Below are 24,715 nucleotides of genomic sequence, written 5' to 3' on the forward strand. Positions count from 1 at the left end.
ACTGTTGGCACCCTGCAGCTGAAAGTAGCCAAATTGGAGGTGGGTAGGGTACCGTACTTCTAAACTGTGAGAGTGGCTGAGCTTTGGTGTGTGTATGGGACTCTTCTATGTTTGAGTGAACTAAAGAATGTTGTTTACTGAGCTCCCATTGGTTAGTGACAAGAAGGGGATGAGTTGTTCAGACTTTTTTTTTAGGATAGTGTTCTCTGCCCTACAATGATAAAAGTTTTAGAACCAGTCTGAGTGGTTGCCCAGCAGTCAGGAACACTGGTCACATTAATGTTTACAAACTGTTTCACCCACTTTATATGCATATAATGTATTCTACTGTAGTCATGGCTCATCCTATATAATTATGTTTTTTATTTTCTGGATTATGTGCACATTTTTTTTATTGCTATGTTTTACTGCACGGTTGGAGCTAGCAGCACAAGTATCTTGATGCACCTGCAATAACTGAACATCTGTGTACTGAAACCAGTAAACTTCGATTTGAGGGACTAGGATCAGATGAAGATGGATAAAACATGTTATGCATGAACTTCATCCCTATATTGGACAGTGCTCTATAATCCTGGTCCTGGAGAGTTTACATGGTTTGCATAGATGATAGATGATACATTGATTAACACACCTGCTATTCAATTTATCATCTATAAGGGGAACTCACGTTCTGAAAATAGAGACATTGCAGACAGAACATTAAGTTTCAATTCTATATATGTGAGCCCTTTTTTATTTGCATTTTAGTTGCAAAATTCATAGACTCACAAAATCTCAAGATTCCCAACAAAAGCTTTTCGTTGATTACGTTAACGCCCCTCAAACGGACCTATCGAAGCATCCGTCACCTCCCAATGACTTCATTTCCCAGTATCCCACCGCACTCGCCCTTGCAAAGCTTGCTACTAGCGGTGTCACAGCAGATACAAAACAGCATGGAAGGTGACAGTTACTAAAGTCATAGTTGGGGCAATGAAACAGAAAATAATGTCACAGACAGTGCCTCCAGGATCTGAAGACGTTAGCGATACGAAAGTGTTCAACTTTCAAGAGTTTTATATTCAAAACGTGGACACACTACTTTGAACATTGACGTGACAGATCGCTATTTAGCTAGCTTGCTAACCCTGCTAGCTAAGTTATTTTGGTGTTCAGAATCAGTTCGATAGCCATCGCTAAACTCAAGAACCGCGTAGGGTGGAGACAGGCTGCCAACTGAATATTTAAAGAAAACGTCTGTACATTTATTTAAAAAATAAAGAAACCCGGAAGGATCCACAGGGGTACTAGGATATCGACAAGGTAAGATATCAATGCTTGTGTAACTACTTATTGATAAAATTAACAACCAGTTGAACCAGTGTCGGCATGGAAGGGAACGGGTCTCCTGTTATGCCCAGATGCTGTTTCAACAACCAGTAGCTAGCTAGCATTATCTGCAGTGCGTATATATAGGTTAGTTACCCTGGCTAGTCACTAGTTAGATGTCTAGTTTGCTAACATACATGTAGAGATGACACTCCAGTAATAGAAAAGTTTCCGTCTTTGTCAACTTCTGGTGCCTTTGTCACGGTGTGCAGCCACTTGTCCAATGTCACTGTTATTTTGTCAATATATATATATGATGTCATCTGATCTCGAAGAAGATAGAAATCCTAGCTAGCTAATCCTTTGCTGCCTAAATATGTAACGCTTAGGTAAACATTCTGAATATCTAGGTTACATTTACTATATGGTGTATAACCTGTTGTTATAGGCCTATATTCCTATACATTTGGTAGGTGTGTTAGTACAGTAAACTAGATGCAGATTGAACCCCAGATATGTGATCAGTGCATTCGGAAAGTATTCAGACTCACTTTTTCCACATTTTGTTACATTACAGCCTTGTTCTAAAATGGATTAAGTTGTTTTTTCCCTCATCAATCTACACACAATACCCAATAATGACAAAGCAAAAACAGGTTTAAAATTTGGACTGGGAGCGTCGCTGCGCAGCTATTTTCAGGTCTCTCCAGAGATGTTTGATCTGGATCAAGTCTGGGCTCTGGCTGGGCCACTCAAAGACATTCAGAGACTTGTCCCAAAGCCACTCCTGCGTTGTCTTGGCTGTGTGCTTAGGGTCGTTGTCCTGTTGGAAGGTGAACCTTTGCTCCAGTTTTCATCAAGGATCTCACTGTACTTTGCTCCGTTCATCTTTCCCTCGATCCGGACTAGTCTCCCAGTCCCTGCCTCTTAAAAACGTTCCCACATCATGAAGCTGCCACCACCATGCGTCACCGTAGGGATGGTGGCAGGTTTCCTCCAGACGTGACGCCTGGCATTCATGCCAAAGATTTTAATCTTGGTTTCATCAGACCAAAGAATCTTGTTTCTCATGGTCTGCGAGTCCTTTAGATACCTTTTGGAAAACTCCAAGCGGGCTGTCATGTGCCTTTTACTGAGGAGTGGCTTCCGTCTTGCCACTCTACCATAAAGGCCTGATTGGTGGAGAGCTGCAGAGGTGGTTGTCCTTCTGGAAGGTTCTCCCATCTCCACAGAGGAACTCCAGAGCTATGTCAGAGTGACCATCAGGTTCTTGGTCACCTCCTTGACCAAGGCCCTTCTCCCCAGATTGCTCAGTTTGGCCAGGCAGCCAGCTCTAGGGAAGAGTCTTGGTGTTCCAAACTTCTTCCATTTCTGAATGATGGATGCCACTGTGTTCTTGGACCTTCAATGCTGCAGAAATGTTTTGGTACTCTTCCCCAGATCTTTGCCTCAACACAATCTTATTTCAAAGCTCTACAGACAATTCTTTTGACCTCATGGCTTGGTTTTTGCTCTGACATGCACTGTCAACTGTGGGACCTTATATAGACAGGTGTGTGCCTTTTCCAAATTATGTCCAATCAATTGAATTTACCACAGGTGGACTCCAAGTTGGATGATCAATGGAAACAGGATGCACCTGAACTCAATTTTGAATCTCATTGAAAAGGTCTGAATACTTATGTAAATTAGTTACTTCTGTTTTTTATTTCAAATAAATTTGCCAAGATTTATAACAACCTGGTTTTGCTTTGTCATTATGGGGTATTTGTGTGTGTGTGTGTGTGTGTGTATATAGATGAGTATTTTGTATTTAATTATTTTCAGAATAAGGCTGTAAAGTAACAAAATTTGGAAAAGGGAAAGGGGTCTGAATACTTTCTGAATGCACTCTATGTTTCCATTTCTGGGCATTACATGTTAACTTATACAAAATGCTGCCATAGATGTTTCAACTAACTTGCTCTTGGCGATACTGTCTAGGTACTGTCTAGATACTGTGATTTGATTGCAATTCGATGTTCCAATTGTATTTCTCACCATATGTCTGCTGCAGAGGGACAAGAGAAAGCCAGGAGAAAATGAGTTTTAGGTCTGGGATCAGCTCTTTCTAGTACAGCAGGCCTAGACTAGTTTGGAGAATAGTCTACTCTACCAACACACCTACTACCCATGTAAGTCCAATTAAATTGCTATTTTTAAAGGATTACTTAGAAATAATTGACTAAAAATACAGTACTCCATTGTGGCTGATGTGTATGTTCATGACATGTAACGTGAGAACCCATGAATATGTTCCTCAGGTCTTCTGTTGTCATGGCAGAATGCAGCTGACACGTCACATTTCATGACTCAGGAGCATACACATCAAACAAGAAAGTGGTGACAGACAGGAGGGGGCAATAAGGGATAGCAGGAAGGTTGAGAGTGGAGGTCGACCGATTAATCGGAATGGCCGATTAATTAGGGCCGATTTCAAGTTTTCATAACAATCGGAAATCGGTATTTTTGGACACCGATTTACCTGTTTTTTGTTGTTTTTTTACACCTTTATTTAACTAGGCAAGTCAGTTAAGAACACATTCTTATTTTCAATGACAGCCTAGGGATGGTGGGTTAACTGCCTTGTTCAGGGGCAAAACAACAGATTTTTACCTTGTCAGCTCAAGGATTCAATCTTGCAACTGTAACAGTTTAACTTCAGTCCGTCCCCTCGCCCCGACCCGGGCGCGAACCAGGGACCCTCTGCACACATCAACAACAGTCACCCACGAAGCATCGTTACCCATCGCTCCACAAAAGCCGCGAGGGGAACCACTACTTCAAAGTCTCAGAGCAAGTGACGCAAGTGACGTTGAAAGGCTATTAGCGCGCACCACCGCTAACTAGCTAGCCATTTCACATCCGTTACACAACCTTACGGTTAACTAGTCCAACGCTCTAACCACCTGCTTCTCATTGCACTCCACAAGGAGCCTGCCTGTTTTCGCGAATGCATTAAGAAGCCAAGGTAAGTTGGTAGCTAGCATTAAACTTATCTTATAAAAAACAATCAATCAATTATAATCACTAGTTAACTACACATGGTTGATGATATTACTAGTTTATCTACCGTGTCCTCTGTTGCATATAATCGATGCGGTGCGCATTCGCGAAAAAGGTACCTAACCATAAAATCAATGCCTTTCTTAAAATCAATACACAAGTATATTATTTTAAACCTGCATGTTTAGTTAATTTTGCCTGCTAACATGAATTTCTTTGTGTCTCTTCTCTTGCAACAGAGTCTGGGTATATGCAGCAGTTTGGGCCGCCTGGCTTGTTGTGAACTGTGTGAAGACTATTTCTTCCTAACAAAGACAGCCAACTTCGCCAAACGGGGGATGATTTAACAAAAGCGCATTTGCGAAAAAAGCACAATCGTTGCATGACTGTACCTAACCATAAATATCAATGCCTTTCTTAAAATCAATACACAGAAGTATATATTTTTAAACCTGCATATTTTTCTAAAAGAAATCCAGGTTAGCAGGCAATATTAACCAGGTGAAATTGTCACTTCTCTTGCATTTATTGCACGCAGAGTCAGGGTATATGCAACAGTTTGGGCCGCCTGGCTCGTTGCGAACTAATTTGCCAGAATTTTAAGTAATTATGACATAACATTGAAGGTTGTGCAATGTAACAGGAATATTTAGACTTATGGATGCCACCCGTTAGATAAAATACGGAACGGTTCCGTATTTCACTGAAAGAATAAATGTTTTGTTTTCGAGATGATAGTTTCCGGATTCGACCATTTTAATGACCTAAGGCTCGTATTTCTGTGTGTTATTATGTTATAATTAAGTCTATGATTTGATTGAGCAGTCTGACTGAGAGATGGTAGGCACCAGCAGGCTCGTAAGCATTCATTCAAACAGCACTTTCGTGCCTTTTGCCAGCAGCTCTGCTGTTGATGACTTCAAGCCTATCAACTCCTGAGATTAGGCTGGTGTAACCGATGTGAAATGGCTAGCTAGTTAGCGGGGTGCGCGCTAATAGCGTTTGAAACGTCACTCGCTCTGAGACTTGGAGTAGTTGTTCCCCTCGTTTGAGCCCAGGTAGGAGCGAGGAGAGGCACGGAAGCTATACTGTTACACTGGCAATACTAAAGTGCCTATAAGAACATCCAATAGGCCTCCCGGGTGGCGCAGTGGTCTAGGGCACTGCATCGCAGTGCTAACTGCGCCACCAGAGTCTCTGGGTTCGCGCCCAGGCTCTGTCGCAGCCGGCCGCGACCGGGAGGTCCTTGGGGCGACGCACAATTGGCATAGCGTCGTCCGGGGTAGGGAGGGTTTGGCCGGTAGGGATATCCTTGTCTCATCGCGCTCCAGCGACTCCTGTGGCGGGCCGGGCGCAGTGCGCGCCAACCAAGGGGGCCAGGTACACGGTGTTTCCTCCGACACATTGGTGCGGCTGGCTTCTGGGTTGGAGGCGCGCTGTGTTAAGAAGCAGTACGGCTGGTTGGGTTGTGCTTCGGAGGACGCATGGCTTTCGACCTTCGTCTCTCCCGAGCCCGTACGGGAGTTGTAGCGATGAGACAAGGTAGTAATTACTAGCGATTGGATACCACGAAAATTGAGGAGAAAATGGGATAAAAAAAAATAAAAAAAAAGAACATCCAATAGTCAAAGGTATATGATATACAAATGGTATAGAGAGAAATAGTCCTATAATTCCTATAATAACTACAACCTAAAACTTCTTACCTGGGAATATTGAAGACTCATGTTAAAAGGAACCACCGGCTTTCATATGTTCTCATGTTCTGAGCAAGGAACGTTAGCTTTCTTACATGGCACATATTGCACTTTTACTTTCTTCTCCAACACTTTGTTTTTGCATTATTTAAACCAAATTGAACATGTTTCATTATTTATTTGAGGCTAAATTGATTTTATTGATGTATTAAGTTAAAATAAGTGTTCATTCAGTATTGTTGCAATTGTCATTATTACAAATAAGTAATATAAGTAATATAAAATCTTTTATTGGTCCTCCAATAATCGGTATCGGCATTGAAAAATCATAATCGGTCGACCTCTATTTGAGAGGGAGGGTGAGGAGAGACGGGTGGGGGCTGTTTCAGTGCTTTTTCTGCAGTTTGGTATTTGGCCATGCTGTAGGGATGCCAATATTAGTTGCCAATGACTACGCCGTCTTCCAACAGCCCCCGTTTGTTTGCTCTCTTTCTAGGCTCATCCCTCTATACTGCTCTTTTCATCCCTCATTCTCCTCGCTGCTCCTAGAAGGCGGTTCAGTCTGGGTTTCAAGAATGGGTGATTTTTGCAGTGTGATGATTAATTGAAAGACCTGTAGATTAGCCTAGATATCCTCGACAGAGATTATTTGGCTTGCTTTGTTTCTTCTCGCAGAGTATGATGAGGTGGAGTCCCTCTGTGGGCATACACAGTTTATGCTGTGTGGTTGACTGGCAATTCCATATTTTAGTTTAGTGACTCCTTTTCTTTTTTTATGTGGTGCACTTTGTTCCCTTTGTTTGCGCCGTGACCCTGAGGGGAAAAAAAGTGATGTGATGAGCTTGTGTGTGTGTGCGCGTCTGCACAATATACGAGTAGGTGTGAGCTCACTGAGCTGTATTTGGTAGAGTTGTCAGCAGTATCGAGATACTCAGAAGTATCGTGACAAGGTAACAAAACATGAATCAGACTTCATTTCTTGAGGAAAACAGTCCAAATGTTGGAAAAAACAGCCTCCAAATGTTGTCACCTTTGTTTATTTTGCAAATCTGGTATCATAGTATGGTGATTCTGGTATCGTGATGGCCCTAGTGTATGGTGGTGTTCTTCAGTGTCACCTCTGCCTTGGACAGATACCTTTCACCCAGAAAGCAGCAGCAGCTTTGTGCTGTGCCAGTCCAGAGGTGCTTCTGTTGATGAAATGTTGCCCAGTAACTTATTATAGCCCTGAGATGTAGGGCAGACGGACAGAGGGGTAACTCAGGAAGCCTGTTGCTCTCAAATGTCTCTCTCTTCATTCTTTCAATGTTAACGCTCAGTCTAGATACATTGTGGTGGAAACTTTTAAATGTCCTTTTATTTAGTTGTCATAAACTCCAAGTGAGATCTTTGTCAAAGCAGCTGTGAATGTGTAGAAAACACCATACAGCAACTTTTCTGTTGATGGCTAAATACAGGGATAGCCTAGACCTCCAACGGTTGTGTAAATACAGGGCTAGCCTAGACCTCCAACGGTTGTGTAAATACAGGGCTAGCCTAGACCTCCAAAGGTTGTGTAAATACAGGGCTAGCCTAGACCACCAACGGTTGTGTAAATACAGGGCTAGCCTAGACCTCCAACGGTTGTGTAAATACAGGGCTAGCCTAGACCTCCAACGGTTGTGTAAATACAGGGCTAGCCTAGACCACCAACGGTTGTGTAAATACAGGGCTAGCCTAGACCACCAACGGTTGTGTAAATACAGGGCTAGCCTAGACCTCCAACGGTTGTGTAAATACAGGGCTAGCCTAGACCTCCAACGGTTGTGTAAATACAGGGCTAGCCTAGACCACCAACGGTTGTGTAAATACAGGGCTAGCCTAGACCACCAACGGTTGTCTAAATACAGGGCTAGCCTAGACCTCCAACGGTTGTGTAAATACAGGGCTAGCCTAGACCTCCAACGGTTGTGTAAATACAGAGCTAGCCTAGACCACCAACGGTTGTGTAAATACAGGGCTAGCCTAGACCACCAACGGTTGTGTAAATACAGGGCTAGCCTAGACCTCCAACGGTTGTGTAAATTCAGGGCTAGCCTAGACCACCAACGGTTGTGTAAATTCAGGGCTAGCCTAGACCACCAACGGTTGTGTAAATACAGGGCTAGCCTAGACCTCCAACGGTTGTGTAAATACAGGGCTAGCCTAGACCTCCAACGGTTGTGTAAATACAGGGCTAGCCTAGACCTCCAACGGTTGTGTAAATACAGGGCTAGCCTAGACCTCCAACGGTTGTGTAAATACAGGGCTAGCCTAGACCTCCAACGGTTGTGTAAATACAGGGCTAGCCTAGACCTCCAACGGTTGTGTAAATACAGGGCTAGCCTAGACCACCAACGGTTGTGTAAATACAGGGCTAGCCTAGACCACCAACGGTTGTGTAAATACAGGGCTAGCCTAGACCACCAACGGTTGTGTAAATACAGGGCTAGCCTAGACCACCAACGGTTGTGTAAATACAGGGCTAGCCTAGACCACCAACGGTTGTGTAAATACAGGGCTAGCCTAGACCACCAACGGTTGTGTAAATACAGGGCTAGCCTAGACCTCCAACGGTTGTGTAAATACAGGGCTAGCCTAGACCTCCAACGGTTGTGTAAATACAGGGCTAGCCTAGACCTCCAACGGTTGTGTAAATACAGGGCTAGCCTAGACCTCCAACGGTTGTGTAATTACAGGGCTAGCCTAGACCTCCAACGGTTGTGTAAATACAGGGCTAGCCTAGACCTCCAACGGTTGTGTAAATACAGGGCTAGCCTAGACCACCAACGGTTGTGTAAATACAGGGCTAGCCTAGACCACCAACGGTTGTGTAAATACAGGGCTAGCCTAGACCACCAACGGTTGTGTAAATACAGGGCTAGCCTAGAACAATGGTTGTGTAAATACAGGGCTAGCTTAGACCACCAACGGTTGTGTAAATACAGGGCTAGCCTAGGCCTCCAACGGTTGTGTAAATACAGGGCTAGCCTAGGCCTCCAACGGTTGTGTAAATACAGGGCTAGCCTAGACCTCCAACGGTTGTGTAAATACAGGGCTAGCCTAGACCTCCAACGGTTGTGTAAATACAGGGCTAGCCTAGACCTCCAACGGTTGTGTAAATACAGGGCTAGCCTAGACCACCAACGGTTGTGTAAATACAGGGCTAGCCTAGACCTCCAACGGTTGTGTAAATACAGGGCTAGCCTAGACCTCCAACGGTTGTGTAAATACAGGGCTAGCCTAGACCTCCAACGGTTGTGTAAATACAGGGCTAGCCTAGACCTCCAACGGTTGTGTAAATACAGGGCTAGCCTAGACCTCCAACGGTTGTGTAAATACAGGGCTAGCTTAGACCACCAACGGTTGTGTAAATACAGGGCTAGCCTAGGCCTCCAACGGTTGTGTAAATACAGGGCTAGCCTAGACCTCCAACGGTTGTGTAAATACAGGGCTAGCCTAGACCTCCAACGGTTGTGTAAATACAGTGCTAGCCTAGACCTCCAACGGTTGTGTAAATACAGGGCTAGCCTAGACCTCCAACGGTTGTGTAAATACAGGGCTAGCCTAGACCTCCAACGGTTGTGTAAATACAGGGCTAGCCTAGACCACCAACGGTTGTGTAAATACAGGGCTAGCCTAGACCTCCAACGGTTGTGTAAATACAGGGCTAGCCTAGACCACCAACGGTTGTGTAAATACAGGGCTAGCCTAGACCACCAACGGTTGTGTAAATACAGGGCTAGCCTAGACCTCCAACGGTTGTGTAAATACAGGGCTAGCCTAGACCTCCAACGGTTGTGTAAATACAGGGCTAGCCTAGACCACCAACGGTTGTGTAAATACAGGGCTAGCCTAGACCTCAAACGGTTGTGTAAATACAGGGCTAGCCTAGACCACCAACGGTTGTGTAAATACAGGGCTAGCCTAGACCTCCAACGGTTGTGTAAATACAGGGCTAGCCTAGACCTCCAACGGTTGTGTAAATACAGGGCTAGCCTAGACCACCAACGGTTGTGTAAATACAGGGCTAGCCTAGACCTCCAACGGTTGTGTAAATACAGGGCTAGCCTAGACCTCCGACCTGTATTTACACAACCGTTGGTGGTCTAGGCTAGCCCTGTATTTACACAACCGTTGGTGGTCTAGGCTAGCCCTGTATTTACACAACCGTTGGAGGTCTAGGCTAGCCCTGTATTTACACAACCGTTTGAGGTCTAGGCTAGCCCTGTATTTACACAACCGTTGGAGGTCAAGGCTAGCCCTGTATTTACACAACCGTTGGTGGTCTAGGCTAGCCCTGTATTTACACAACCGTTGGAGGTCTAGTCTAGCCCTGTATTTACACAACCGTTGGAGGTCTAGGCTAGCCCTGTATTTACACAATCGTTGGAGGTCTAGGCTAGCCCTGTATTTACACAACCGTTGGTGGTCTAGGCTAGCCCTGTATTTACACAACCGTTGGTGGTCTAGGCTAGCCCTGTATTTACACAACCGTTGGTGGTCTAGGCTAGCCCTGTATTTACACAACCGTTGGTGGTCTAGGCTAGCCCTGTATTTACACAACCATTGTTCTAGGCTAGCCCTGTATTTACACAACCATTGGTGGTCTAGGCTAGCCCTGTATTTACACAACCGTTGGTGGTCTAGGCTAGCCCTGTATTTACACAACCGTTGGAGGTCTAGGCTAGCCCTGTATTTACACAACCGTTGGAGGTTGACCACCAACGGTTGTGTAAATACAGGGCTAGCCTAGACCACCAACGGTTGTGTAAATACAGGGCTAGCCTAGACCTCCAACGGTTGTGTAAATACAGGGCTAGCCTAGACCACCAACGGTTGTGTAAATACAGGGCTAGCCTAGACCACCAACGGTTGTGTAAATACAGGGCTAGCCTAGACCACCAACGGTTGTGTAAATACAGGGCTAGCCTAGACCACCAACGGTTGTGTAAATACAGGGCTAGCCTAGACCACCAACGGTTGTGTAAATACAGGGCTAGCCTAGACCACCAATGGTTGTGTAAATACAGGGCTAGCCTAGAACAATGGTTGTGTAAATACAGGGCTAGCTTAGACCACCAACGGTTGTGTAAATACAGGGCTAGCCTAGGCCTCCAACGGTTGTGTAAATACAGGGCTAGCCTAGACCTCCAACGGTTGTGTAAATACAGGGCTAGCCTAGACCTCCAACGGTTGTGTAAATACAGGGCTAGCCTAGACCACCAACGGTTGTGTAAATACAGGGCTAGCCTAGACCTCCAACGGTTGTGTAAATACAGGGCTAGCCTAGACCACCAACGGTTGTGTAAATACAGGGCTAGCCTAGACCACCAACGGTTGTGTAAATACAGGGCTAGCCTAGACCACCAACGGTTGTGTAAATACAGGGCTAGCCTAGACCAACGGTTGTGTAAATACAGGGCTAGCCTAGACCACCAACGGTTGTGTAAATACAGGGCTAGCCTAGACCACCAACGGTTGTGTAAATACAGGGCTAGCCTAGACCTCCAACGGTTGTGTAAATACAGGGCTAGCCTAGACCTCCAACGGTTGTGTAAATTCAGGGCTAGCCTAGACCACCAACGGTTGTGTAAATTCAGGGCTAGCCTAGACCACCAACGGTTGTGTAAATACAGGGCTAGCCTAGACCTCCAACGGTTGTGTAAATACAGGGCTAGCCTAGACCTCCAACGGTTGTGTAAATACAGGGCTAGCCTAGACCTCCAACGGTTGTGTAAATACAGGGCTAGCCTAGACCTCCAACGGTTGTGTAAATACAGGGCTAGCCTAGACCTCCAACGGTTGTGTAAATACAGGGCTAGCCTAGACCTCCAACGGTTGTGTAAATACAGGGCTAGCCTAGACCACCAACGGTTGTGTAAATACAGGGCTAGCCTAGACCACCAACGGTTGTGTAAATACAGGGCTAGCCTAGACCACCAACGGTTGTGTAAATACAGGGCTATCCTAGACCACCAACGGTTGTGTAAATACAGGGCTAGCCTAGAACAATGGTTGTGTAAGGGTGGAACAGAGAGCTCACTTTGATAGGGGCATTACTCCTGAAGGCAAAGCCTCTCACAGGGTCTTTATTAATGTGCCCTGATTGGTTAATAATTCACTAATTGAGCTGTCGTCCATAGAGTTTCTGCTCTGTTAACTCATTCTTTGTTATGTCAATTGATCTACAGGGATTTGGCGTACTGTGGTAAAGATCTGTTCAGTGGGGCATTGGTAATTGTTGTTGTGTGACCTAATTCTAGTGGCTTGTCAGTGTTGCATTTCAGCTGACAAACAGTGGCAATCAGTAGAGAGGTTGCTTGAGACAAGAATCTGCATTGACATGATCATTCATGTGTTTTCCCCTCTGTTAGACCCTTGGGCCTTGCCGTTCCTAGTTTCAGGTAGTTGGCGTTGCCGCCTCCCGGTGGCCGGTTTGTATGAGTGTGGGCAGCGGCTGGTGAGCGTCGTAGTCCACGGGGATGGGGAATGGAGTCCAGCAACACCAGGCAACACCACTCACACAAGGAGAGGTGCTGCCACTGCCCTCCGACAGCCAGGCAGAGGTAAGCTGGAGTTTCATCTGTTCATTGGCTGGGGCCTGGAGTTTTGCCCCGTCTGGTCATGTGATTAGGAAAAACTCAAACTTTGACTCCATTATTAACCCAACTCTTAATTCCAAGTCCAACCTTTGCAGGTCTACATATTGTTTTGCCTAGGGGCTAGGAGCCGGTTTGGAATAAGGCCTTTTCCCCACCATAACTATAGCTTCCAATGGCTTTCCTTTGTGTGGAGGAAGGTCATGCCTTAACCTGGACAAGAGAATAAATTCTTCTGGACTAAAAACTATTTCTTAATGCAAGATGAACAGTAGGCCTAAACAAAATAACTCAAAGCCATGATATGAGGATATGCATGGCAAAGATAGCCTATATTCTGTATTGGCTCTTCTGCTCCTTCTCCCCCCTAGTGACGTGCAACGTGTTTATCATATAGAATATCAAGGTACAGCTGTCTGTTGTTTACAGTCAGTTCACAACATTCTAGGAGTGGTTTAATGCCGGTAACAAGAGACTTCTATGTTCAAACAGGGCCACATTCTTCTATCTTGTTTTTCTACTATTGACTTCTTGTCAGTACTTATTTTATTTTATGACTCATCGTCAGGGCTGGCTATCTTTTCTTGTCACACACACACACACAGTTGACACACACTAGCCTATCTCCCAGTCTCTTTTACTTTTTCCACTTGAGTGTGTTTGTTTATTCTTACATTGGTCGCTGTGCGAGACGTCTCAGGAATGGAGTGAATGAGAACAGAGGAGAGGAGGAGTGGGATGAGCTGAGCCAGTCCATTCAACTGGACACACAGCCTCCCCCAGTCCTTCCCTCTTTTTTTTCTCTATTTTTCCTTCTTTCAATGCCTCGCTCTCGCTCGGCCCTCTCTCACTCTCTTCACTCTCTACTCTCTGCTCTCACTCTGCTCTCTCTCTCTTCACTCGCCCACTCTGCTCTCTCTCCTCTCTCTTCACTCTCTTCTCTCACTCTGCTCTCTCTGCTCTCTGCTCGCTCTCGCTGCTCTCTCTTAACTCTCTCTGCTCACTCTCTTCTCTCACTCTCTCTCTGCTCTGCTCTCTGCTCTCTGCTCTCTCTCTCTCTCTCTCTTCACTCTCTGCTCTCTCTCTCCACTCTCCGCTCTCTGCTCTCTCACTTTGCTCTGCTTTCTCTGCTCTCTCACTCTCTTCACTCTCTGCTCTCTTCACTCTCTGCTCACTCTCATCTCTCCTCTCCACTCTCTGCTATCTCTCCTCTCTCTCTTCACTCTTCTCTCCACTCTCTGCTATCTCTCTTCTCTCTCTTCACTCTTCTCTCCACTCTCTGCTATCTCTCCACTCTCTGCTATCTCTCCACTCTCTGCTATCTCTCTCTCTGCTATCTCTCTCTCTCCACTCTCTGCTATCTCTCTCTCTCCACTCTCTGCTATCTCTCTCTCCACTCTCTGCTATCTCTCTCGCCACTCTCTGCTATCTCTCTCGCCACTCTCTGCTATCTCTCTCGCCACTCTCTGCTATCTCTCTCGCCACTCTCTGCTATCTCTCTCTTCACTCTCTGCTATCTCTCTCTTCACTCTCTGCTATCTCTCTCTTCACTCTCTGCTATCTCTCTCTTCACTCTTTGCTATCTCTCTCTTCACTCTCTGCTATCTCTCTCTTCACTCTCTCTGCTCTCTTCACTCTCTCTGCTCTCTCTTTCTTCACTCTCTTCACTCTCTGCTCTCTCTCTCTTCACTCTCTGCTCTCTCTCTCTTCTCTTCACTCTCTGCTCTCTCTCTCTCCACTCTCTGCTCACTCTCTCTTCACTCTCTGCTCTCTCTGCTCTCTCTCTCTTCACTCTCTGCCTTCTCTCTTCACTCTCTGCTCTCTCTCTCTTCACTCTCTGCTCTCTCTCTCTCCACTCTCTGCTCTCTCTCTCTCCACTCTCTGCTCACTCTCTCTTCACTCTCTGCTCTCTCTGCTCTCTCTCTCTTCACTCTCTGCCTTCTCTCTCTTCACTCTCTCTGCTCTCTCTTCATTCTCTCTGCTCTCTTCACTCTCTCTGCTCTCTCTTTCTTCACTCTCTTCACTCTCTGCTCTCTCTCTCTTCACTCTCTGCTCTCTCTCTCTTCACTCTCTGCTCTCTCTCTCTTCACTCTCTGCTCACTCTCTCTTCACTCTCTGCTCACTCTCTCTTCACTCTCTGCTCTCTCTCTCTTCACTCTCTGCTCTCTCTCTCTTCACTCTCTGCTCTCTCTCTCTTCACTCTCTGCTCTCTCTGCTATCTCTCTCTCCACTCTCTGCTCTCTCTGCTCACTCTTCACCCACTCTTCACTCTCTGCTCTCACTCTCTGCTCTCTCGTCACTCTCTGCTCTTCACTCTCTTCACTCCTCTTTGCTCTCACTCTCTGCTCTCTCTCACACTCAGTCTCTCTCTCTCACACTCAGTCTCTCTCTCTCACACTCAGTCTCTCGCTCTGTGCTCTCGCTGCTCACTCACTCTGCTCTCGCTGGCTTAATTCGGGACAGGCTTGGGTTAGCTCGGGACAGGCTTGGGTTAGCTCGGGACAGGCTTGGGTTAGCTCGGGACAGGCTTGGGTTAGCTCGGGACAGGGTTGGGTTAGCTAGGGACAGGCTGTGGAACCAGGCCCGGTCTGCTGTCCTGCATGTAGGGACATTAAGTTGGATAACTACATTATGACAGGAAGGAGTGGCTGGCAGGCTTGGAATAACCCCATCAAACAGCCTGAAGGTGTTTGGACTTGCTGAGTTATGACATGTGTTTTTATAATATTAACAAGATGCCTGTATTGGATTAGTTTTAGTTTAGAATGAATCTATCAAGGCACTCCCAGGCAGGGAAATGTTGTTGAGCTCATTAAATCTAAATAAATCTTAATCTTCCTTAAATCTTCTTTTTCCACCGACTCAGTCAGATACATCGTTTTGTATGGAAGCTCTTACTGCTTATTCATAGGCCTACATGAACTATTTATGCATAATGTCTTTGTTTATGTTAGTAGTTATCAATTGATTGACCCCTTTTGGTCATGTTTGTCCCCTCCTGCTCTCCGTCCATCCATCTGTCTGTGCAGGGTCTAAAGCCCCAGACACGGTCTGTGGTTAACTCCCTCCTCTCAGGGGCCTTAGCTGGAGCCTTGGCCAAAACCGCTGTGGCCCCACTGGATAGAACCAAGATCATCTTCCAAGGTAGGCAGCAACACTTCTCACATGCTTTTGGAATAGTGAGGAATCAATTATTTTTATTTTCAATGTCATACATTTTTGTCTATTTATTTCCTTCATTGTAGTGTCCTCAGCAAGATTCTCTGCCAAGGTGAGTTGTTTGACCCATGTACTGTGTAAAATTCATTTGATGATGATTCATGATTCACCCAGTGGTGTAAAGTACTTAAGTAAAAAATACTTTCAAATACTACTTAAGTATTTTTTTGGTGTATCTGTACTTTACTTTACTTTGACTACTTTTACTTCACTACATTCCTAAATAAAAGATTGTACTTTTTACTCCATACATTTTCCCTGACACCCAAAAGTACTCGTTACATTTTGAATGCTTAACAGGACAGGAAAATAGTCAAATTCACGCTTTTATCAAGCGAACATTCCTGGTCATCCTTACTGCCTCTGATCTGGCAGACTCAACTAAACACACATTCTTCGTTTGTAAATTATGTCTGAATGTTGTGTGGCCGTGGCTTTCTGTAAATAAAAAACAACAACAGAATGGTGCCATCTGGTTTGCTTAATAAAAGGAATTTTAAATAATTTTTTCTTTTGATACTTAAGTATATTTTGAACCAATTACTTTTAGACTTTTACTCAAGTAGAATTTTACTATCTTTACTTTTAATCAAGTATGACAGTTGGGTACTTTTTCCACCACTGGATTCACCTTTGTGATGATGGCGATACTGTTGATGAAGATGCTGTTTATGATGATGATGATGATGAGACCCCATGCTGTTGGTCCACCCCCAGGAGGCATATAGGTTGATCTATCGGACCTACCTGAAGGATGGCTTCCTCAGCCTGTGGAGGGGCAACTCTGCCACCATGGTACGGGTCATCCCCTACGCTGCCATCCAGTTCTGTGCTCACGAGCAGTACAAGAGACTACTGGGAGGATACTTCGGCTTCCAGGGCAAGTGAGTAACCATCCATATATAAACTAATCTTGTCCAGAGGCTAGGTTCCTGCCTAATGGGGAATACGATATTCTTAGAGAATCCCTACGGAGAATGCTAAATGTTTTATCCATTCTTCTGGCAAGAAAAGTAGCGAGCGCATTGTGGCACCATCTGCTGACTATTTTAGAGAATTGTGTTCTCAACGGGTGTGCCAAATTTAGTTCCGTAATTTGTAGTATTACTCTTCGCTCATATCTCCAATATTATTTGGAATCTCATCACAAAATCGTACATATAAGTGTTCAGGCAATGTTGTTCTGCGCTAATTTGGCTGTTGACTGATGTTTAAGCAAGCATCTTAGCCTGATTTATCCTCTCTTTCTGGCAATTGTGTAATTCATAAACATTAACAACTTAGCTATTGAAATGCAAGCAGCAGGTGATGAGACCAGTTGCAGAATGCATTACAATACCAAAACATAACAATATTTAACTCAAGTCAACCCTACCAACATGATTGTAATACATTCAGCAGTACTATTCATATGAACCCACTGGACCTCCTTAGCACAAACAAACAAGAATATGAAACAGAGTTTGTTCACTTTATTAAAAATGATGAGGATTGTGATTAGTCTAGATAGAACCGCATGTGTTAATCCTGGTCCTGGGGACCCAAAGGGGTGCACATTTTTGCCCTAGCACTACACAGCAAATTAAACTATTCAACTTAACAGGCAAGGCTTGATATAACTTTTTTTACCACTTGTCACTATGTAACACCATTTTCACGTCATTGTATGATGCAAGGATGCCACTTTACAAAATGCATTACTATCCTTCTACCATAGAGAATCAGACAGAGATATAGGCTACATTCTGCCTATTGGCTTCTTTGCATATTCAAGCTTGTCTCAAAATACAACAATTTCCTTTTTAAGGCTCTCCTGGAGGATGGTTGGCCACTCTTGGTAACCTATTTAATTTTGCAACATTACAATTACAACGAAATTGTTTTTATGTCTTCATAAAATAATTCTCTCCAAGGCTCGAAATTAAGGACGCCCCATCATCTATGGGACGATTTTTTTAAATGTCTACGGTTCAAAACAGACTCCGGGGCAAATCCAGACAGTTTAGCTCAACAATGCACACGTGGCTGTAGGCTGCACACGTGGCTGTAGGCTGCACACGTGGCTGTAGGCTGCACACGTGGCTGTAGGCTGCACACGTGGCTGTAGGCTGCACACGTGGCTGTAGGCTGCACACGTGGCTGTAGGCTGCACACGTGGCTGTAGGCTGCACACGTGGCTGTAGGCTACACACAAGTGTTTCTAAATTCAATTGTCGGGATAATACCATTTTCAAAAGTGTACCGCGTGCTTGAGTGTTTTCATGTAACATCGACAAAGAACAATCACAGACCGAACATGCCGACTGACTGGTCTCAGTTCCAGGTGCAACGCACTCACGCACACCTGGAACTGAAGCTAGTCAGTGGGCATGCCCAGTCTGTGGGTGTTCTTCCACCAGCGCAGATGGCCATGAGTGTTGTGGAGCTCATTATATACCACCTTCACACTGTGAGAGGGAGAAAGATGGGGAGGGAGAGTGAGGGGGAATTAGAGATCAGGGCATGACAGAAATGACCAGTGAACAATGAGATAAAGAAAGACCACTCACATCCACACACACCCTCCTAGTAAAGGTCTGACTGTAGGTGTAGCCTATCTCTCATTGTTGGTGACATCCATTGCAGATTATTGCTGATCCTATCCTCCTGTGATTCGTCAAAGACTCCATCTCCTCCATGTAGCAAGGGTTGTAGCGAGTCAGATCCTCCAGAACCTTCTCAAAGCGGGCTCACACCTGGAGGTGTGGCACGGGAGGGAGGTGAACGCATTACACACCCGTATGCATAGATAAAGGCAGGTTTCCAGTAGAACATTGTGATATTACAATGTTGAGAAAAGGGTCAATCTGTAATTACTTCGATTGGGCTTGTACTGTCTTTTCAAATGTGTTGGTGGATATCATAACTACACTGCCAGAAGCACATAATACTTTGTATACGATAGACAATTAATCATAGGACTGGATGGTTTCAAATACTAACGTTAATTAGCTAGTTATTCTACTCATCGAGGCCTTTTAAAATAGGAAGTCAATGCTGCTGTTTACAGCTAGTGTTAGACAACTAGCTAGGAATTGTAATGTCCCTCTGGTTGATAACGTTAACTAGCTAGGCCAAAGCAATGTACAGTCGTGGACAAAACTTTTGAGAATGACACGCATATGAATTTTCACAAAGTCTGCTGCCTCAGTTTGTATGATGGCAATTTGCATATACTCCAGAATGTTATGAAGAGTGATCAGATGAATTGCAATTAATTGCAAAGTCTCTCTTTGCCATGCAAATGAACTGAATCCCCAATAAACATGTCCACTGCATTTCAGCCCTGCCACAAAAGGACCAGCTGACATCATGTCAGTGATTATCTCATTAACACATGTGTGAGCGATGACGAGGACAAGGCTGGAGGTCACTTTGTCATGCTGATTGAGTTCGAAAAACAGACTGGAAGCTTCAAAAGGAGGGTGGTGCTTGGAATCATTGTTCTTCCTCTGTCAGCCATGGTTACCTGCAAGGAAACACGTGCTGTCATCATTGCTTTGCACAAAAATGTGCTTCACAGGCAAGGATATTGCTGCCAGTAAGATTGCACCAAAATCAACCATTTATCGGATCGTCAAGAACTTCAAGGAGAGCGGTTCAATTGTTGTGAAGAAGGCTTCAGGGCACCCAAGAAAGTCCAGCAAGCGCCAGGACCGTCTCCTAAAGTAGATTCAGCTGCGGGATCGGGGCACCACCAGTACAGAGCTTGCTCAGGAATGGCAGCAGGCAGGTGTGAGTGCATCTGCATGCACAGTGAGGCGAAGACTTTTGGAGGATGGCCTGGTGTCAAGAAGGGCAGCAAAGAAGCCACTCCTCTCCATGAAAAGCATCAGGAACAGACTGATATTCTGCAAAAGGTACAGGGATTGGACTGCTGAGGACTGGGGTAAAGTCATTTTCTCTGATGAATCCCCTTTCCGATTGTTTGGGGCATCTGGAAAAAAATCTTGTCCGGAGAAGACAAGGTGAGCGCTACCATCAGTCCTGTGTCATGTCAACAGTAAAGCATCCTGAGACCATTCATGTGTGGGGTTGCTTCTCAGCCAAGGGAGTGGGCTCACTCACAATTTTGCCTAAGAACACAGCCATGAATAGAGAATGATACCAACACATCCTCAGAGAACATCTTCTCCTAACCATCCAGGAACAGTTTGGTGACGAACAATGCCTTTTCCAGCATGATGGAGCACGAATAGGCTGCCATCAGTCAGGATGTGGCCCAGAAGTTAATTGACAGCATGCCAGGACGGATCTTGGAAAAAGAAGGGTCAACACTGCAAATATTGACTCTTTGCATCAACTTCATGCAATTGTCAATAAAAGCCTTTGACACTTATGAAATGCTTGTAATTATACTTCAGTATTCCATAGTAACATCTGACAAAAATATCTAAAGACACTGAAGCAGCAAACTTTGGAAATTAATATTTGTGTCATTCTCAAAACTTTTGGCCACGACTGTATAGCCAGATGTAGTCATGAATAGCCAGCTAGGTAGCTAACGTTATAACTTTTAGGAACTAGACCTAGACGTGTTCGCTGACAGGAAAAACTATTATTGGTAACATCGGCTAACAGGATAGCCTCTTTGCTTTGGGAGGCCGGTACACATTGATATATCCATTGTGTACAGGTCTCCCAGAGCGAAAAGGCTACTAGCAGGAGGAATGTAATGCTAACATGGTTAACGTTGATTGTTAACTGTGTCACACTGCTGAAGATCACAAGTCTCTAGTTAGCCAGCTAGATACAGTGCATTCGGAAAGTATTCAGACCCCTTCACTTTTTCCCACATTTTGTTACATTACAGGCTTATTCTAAAATGAATTTAAAAAATGATAATTATCACCAATCTGTACACAATACCTCATGACTCCCCCATTTTGCAAATGTATTAAAAATAAAATACATATCTTATTTACATAAGTATTTAGACCCTTTGCTTTGAGACTTGAAATTAAGCTCAGGTGCATCTTGTTTCTATTGTCATAAGGTGAATGCACCAATTTGTAAGTCGCTCTGGATAAGAGCGTCTGCTAAATGACTTAAATGTAAATGTAATGTAATGATCATCCTTGAGATGTTTCAACTTGATTGGAGTCCACCTGTGGTAAGTTCAATTGATTGTACATGATTTGGAAAGGCACACACCTGTCTATATAAGGTCCCACAGTTGACAGTTCATGTCAGAGTAAAAACCAAGCCATGAGGTCGAAGGAATTGTCCGTAGAGCTCCGAGACAGGATTGTGTTGAGGAACAGATCTGGGGAAGGGTAGCAAAACAATTCTGCACCATTGAAGGTCCCCGAGAATACAGTGGCCTCTATCATTCTTAAATGGAAGAAATTTGGATCCACCAAGACTCTTGCTAGAGCAGGCCGGCAGGCCAAACTGAGCAATTGGGGGAGAAGGGCCTTGGTCAGGGAGGTGACCTGCTAACTGTTTCAAATGGATGAACTGAATTTGATAAAAGGGCTTTTATGTACTCTGCGCCATCAGCTTGGAACGCCTTACAAAATCATTTTTAAACTGGAAGAACTTGTCCCGATTTGGTGTTTTTAAATCATTGAAGGATTTTGAGGCTATTCCTTGACCTGTCAATCTTTTTAATTTGCAGTTTTATGATTTTGTTACACTCCTGTGATTTCTATGGTTTTTACTAGATTACTTGTAGTTTGTCATGTTGTCTGTCTGTAATTGTTAATGACTTGGTGCTGCCTATCTTGACCAGGACGCTCTTGAAAATAAGATTTCAAATCTTAATGAGCCCTTCCTGGTTAAATAAAATAAATACCAATGTTTTGGATTCTGATTGGGTATGACAATTGGACTAAGCTCATTAGGCTTTTATATTATTCAAGAAGTAATGGAAACTGAAGATCTTGTACAGCGCTGTGTGCTACTCCCTTCACAGAACAGCGCAAACTAGCTCTTCTCATCTTAATCTTGTCTTTTTATTGGCCAGTCTGAGATATTACTTTTTCTTTGCAACTCTGCCTAGTGTCTGCTGTTTTTTCCATGTTCCTCAAGCCTGGATCAGAGCCTAGGTATTCAAAGATTGTCAAATCAGGCCCTTATATATCCTGTGTACTGTGTTCCAGAGCCCTGCCGCCGGTGCCAAGGTTACTGGCTGGTTCTATGGCCGGTACCACAGCTGCGATGCTCACCTACCCTCTGGACATGGTGCGAGCCAGGATGGCTGTCACGCCCAAGGAGATGTAAGACAACTACCCCTACCTCTGAGAACACACACACTCCCACACACAGTACATTTGAGAAGTATTCAGACCCCTTCCCTTTTTCCACATTTTGTTACGTTACAGCCTAATTCTAAAATGTATAAAATGTTGTCCTCATCAGTTTACACACAATACCACATAATGACAAAGCGAAAACAGGTTTTTAGACATTTTTGCACATTTATTAAAAATGATCAACAGAAATACCTTTTTTTACATTAGTATTTAGACCCTTTGCTATGAGAACCAAGAACCCGATGGTCACTCTGACGGAGCTCCAGAGTTCCTCTGTGGATATTGGAGAACCTTCCAGAAGGACAACCATCTCTGCAGCACTCCACCTATCAGGCCTTTATTGTAGAGTGGCCGGACGGAAGCCACACGACAGCCTGCTTGGAGTTTGCCACAAGGCACCACACTTTGGCCTGAATGCCAAGCGTCACGTCTGGAGGAAATCTGGCACCATCCCTACGTGGAAGCATGGTGGTTGCAGCATCATGCTGTGGGGATGTTTTTCAGCGGCAGGGACTCAAATCAAATGTATTTGTCACATGCGCCGAATACAACAGGTATAGACCTTACAGTGAAATGCTTACTTATAAGCCCTTGACCAACAATGCAGTTTTAAGAAAATCCCCCCCCCCCCCCCCAAAAAAAGTAAGAGAGAAGAATAACAAATAATTGAAGAGCAGCAGTAAATAACAATGTCTGAGCTATATTCAGGGGGTACCGGTACAGAGTCAATGTGCGGGGGCACCGGTGTCGAGGTAATTGAGGTAATATGTACATGTAGGTAGAGTTATTAAAGTGACTATGCATAGATAATAACAGAGAGTAGCAGCAGCGTAGAAGAGGGTGGGGGGGTATGTAATGTACTGGGCCGTACACACTACCCTCTGTAGTGCCTTGCGGTCGGAGGCCGAGCAGTTGCCATACCAGGCAGGGATGCAACCTTTCAGGATGCTCTTGATGGTGCAGCTGTAATAATATTTGAGCATCTGAAGACCCATGCCAGAGGGAATAGGCGTTGTTGTGCCCTCTTCATGACTGTCTTGGTGTGCTTGGACCATGTTAGTTTGTTTGATGTGGTCACCAAGGAACTTGAAGCTCTCAACCTGCTTGACTACAGCCCCGTCGATGAGAATGGGGGCGTGCTCGGTCCTCCTTTTCCTGTAGTCCACAATCATCTCCTTTGTCTTGATCACGTTGAGGGAGTGGTTTTTGTCCTTGCACCACACGGTCAGGTCTCTGACCTCCCTATAGGCTGTCTCATCGTTGTCGGTGATCAGGCCTACCATTGTTGTCATCAGCAAATGATGGTGTTGGAGTTGTGCCTGGCCGTGCAGTCATGAGTCAATAGGGAGTACAGGAGGGGACTGAGCAATTACCCCTGAGGGGCCCCCGTGTTAACCTGTCTAGGATCAGCGTGGCGCTAGCGGCACACCCCCCCCCCCCCCACTGAAAAACCAGTGCCGCGAAATTCAAAAAAAATATTTTTTTTAAATATTTAACTTTCACACATTAAAGTCCAATACAGCTAATGAAAGACACAGATCTTGTGAATCCAGTCAACATTTCCGATTTTTAAAATGTTTTACAGGGAAGACACAATATGTAAAGATGTACATCTATTACCTAAAAACACATTAGCATAATCCACCATCTTTTATTTGTCCACCAACACCAGTAGCCATCACCAATTCGGCTAAACTAAGATATTTATAGCCCCTAACCAACAAAAAAACTCATTAGATGACAGTCTGATAACATATTTATGGTATGGGATAGGTTTTGTTAGAAAAAAGTGCATATTTCAGGTAGATGGCATAGTTTACAATTGCACCCACCATCACAAATGGACTAGAATAATTACAATGAGCAACGTGTTTACCTAACTACTAATCATCAAACATTTCGTAAAAATACACAGCATACACGAATCGAAAGACACAGATCCTGTGAATACAGACAATATTTCAGATTTTCTAAGTGTCTTACAGCGAAAACACAATAAATCGTTATATTAGCTTAGCACATAGCAATTAGCAGCCCAGCATTGATTCTAGCCAAAGTGAGCGATAAAAGTCAACATCGCCAAAAGATATTAATTTTTTCACTAACCTTCTCAGAATTCTTCCGATGACACTCCTGTAACATCACATTACAACATGCATATACAGTTTGATCGAAAATGTTTATATTTAGCCACCAAAATCATGGTTAGACAATGTGAAATGTAGACAAGCTGGTAAAGAAAAAGTCCTTGCGCCACTTAGACAGTGATCTACTCTTATACATAAATACTCATAAACGTGACTAAAAAATATAGGGTGGACAGGGATTGATAGACAATTTAATTCTTAATACAATTGCGTTATTACATTTTTTAATTTATCCTTACTTTTCAATACAGTTTGCGCCAAGCGAAGCTACGTCAAAAAACATGGCGTCCTAAGCCACTAAAATGTTTCGACAGAAACACGATTTATCATAATAAAAATGTCCTACCTTGAGCTGTTCTTCCATCAGTATCTTGGGCAAA

General features: G+C 44.3%; 1 protein-coding gene across 1 annotated transcript; it reads left to right on the forward strand.

Moving 5' to 3' along the window:
* The first annotated feature begins 759 nt into the window (after positions 1-759).
* On the forward strand, positions 760-22,176 carry LOC129813974 (mitochondrial coenzyme A transporter SLC25A42-like). Its single transcript, XM_055866664.1, has 6 exons — positions 760-1,305; positions 12,449-12,640; positions 15,703-15,817; positions 15,919-15,944; positions 16,610-16,776; positions 22,036-22,176. The coding sequence occupies exons 2-6, from the start codon at positions 12,557-12,559 to the stop codon at positions 22,154-22,156; spliced, it is 513 nt and encodes a 170-aa protein (XP_055722639.1). The 5' UTR covers positions 760-1,305; positions 12,449-12,556; the 3' UTR covers positions 22,157-22,176.
* Positions 22,177-24,715: the final 2,539 nt, after the last annotated feature.

This window comes from Salvelinus fontinalis, chromosome 17, assembly GCF_029448725.1.
Source record: "Salvelinus fontinalis isolate EN_2023a chromosome 17, ASM2944872v1, whole genome shotgun sequence".
NCBI classification, from domain to species: domain Eukaryota; kingdom Metazoa; phylum Chordata; class Actinopteri; order Salmoniformes; family Salmonidae; genus Salvelinus; species Salvelinus fontinalis.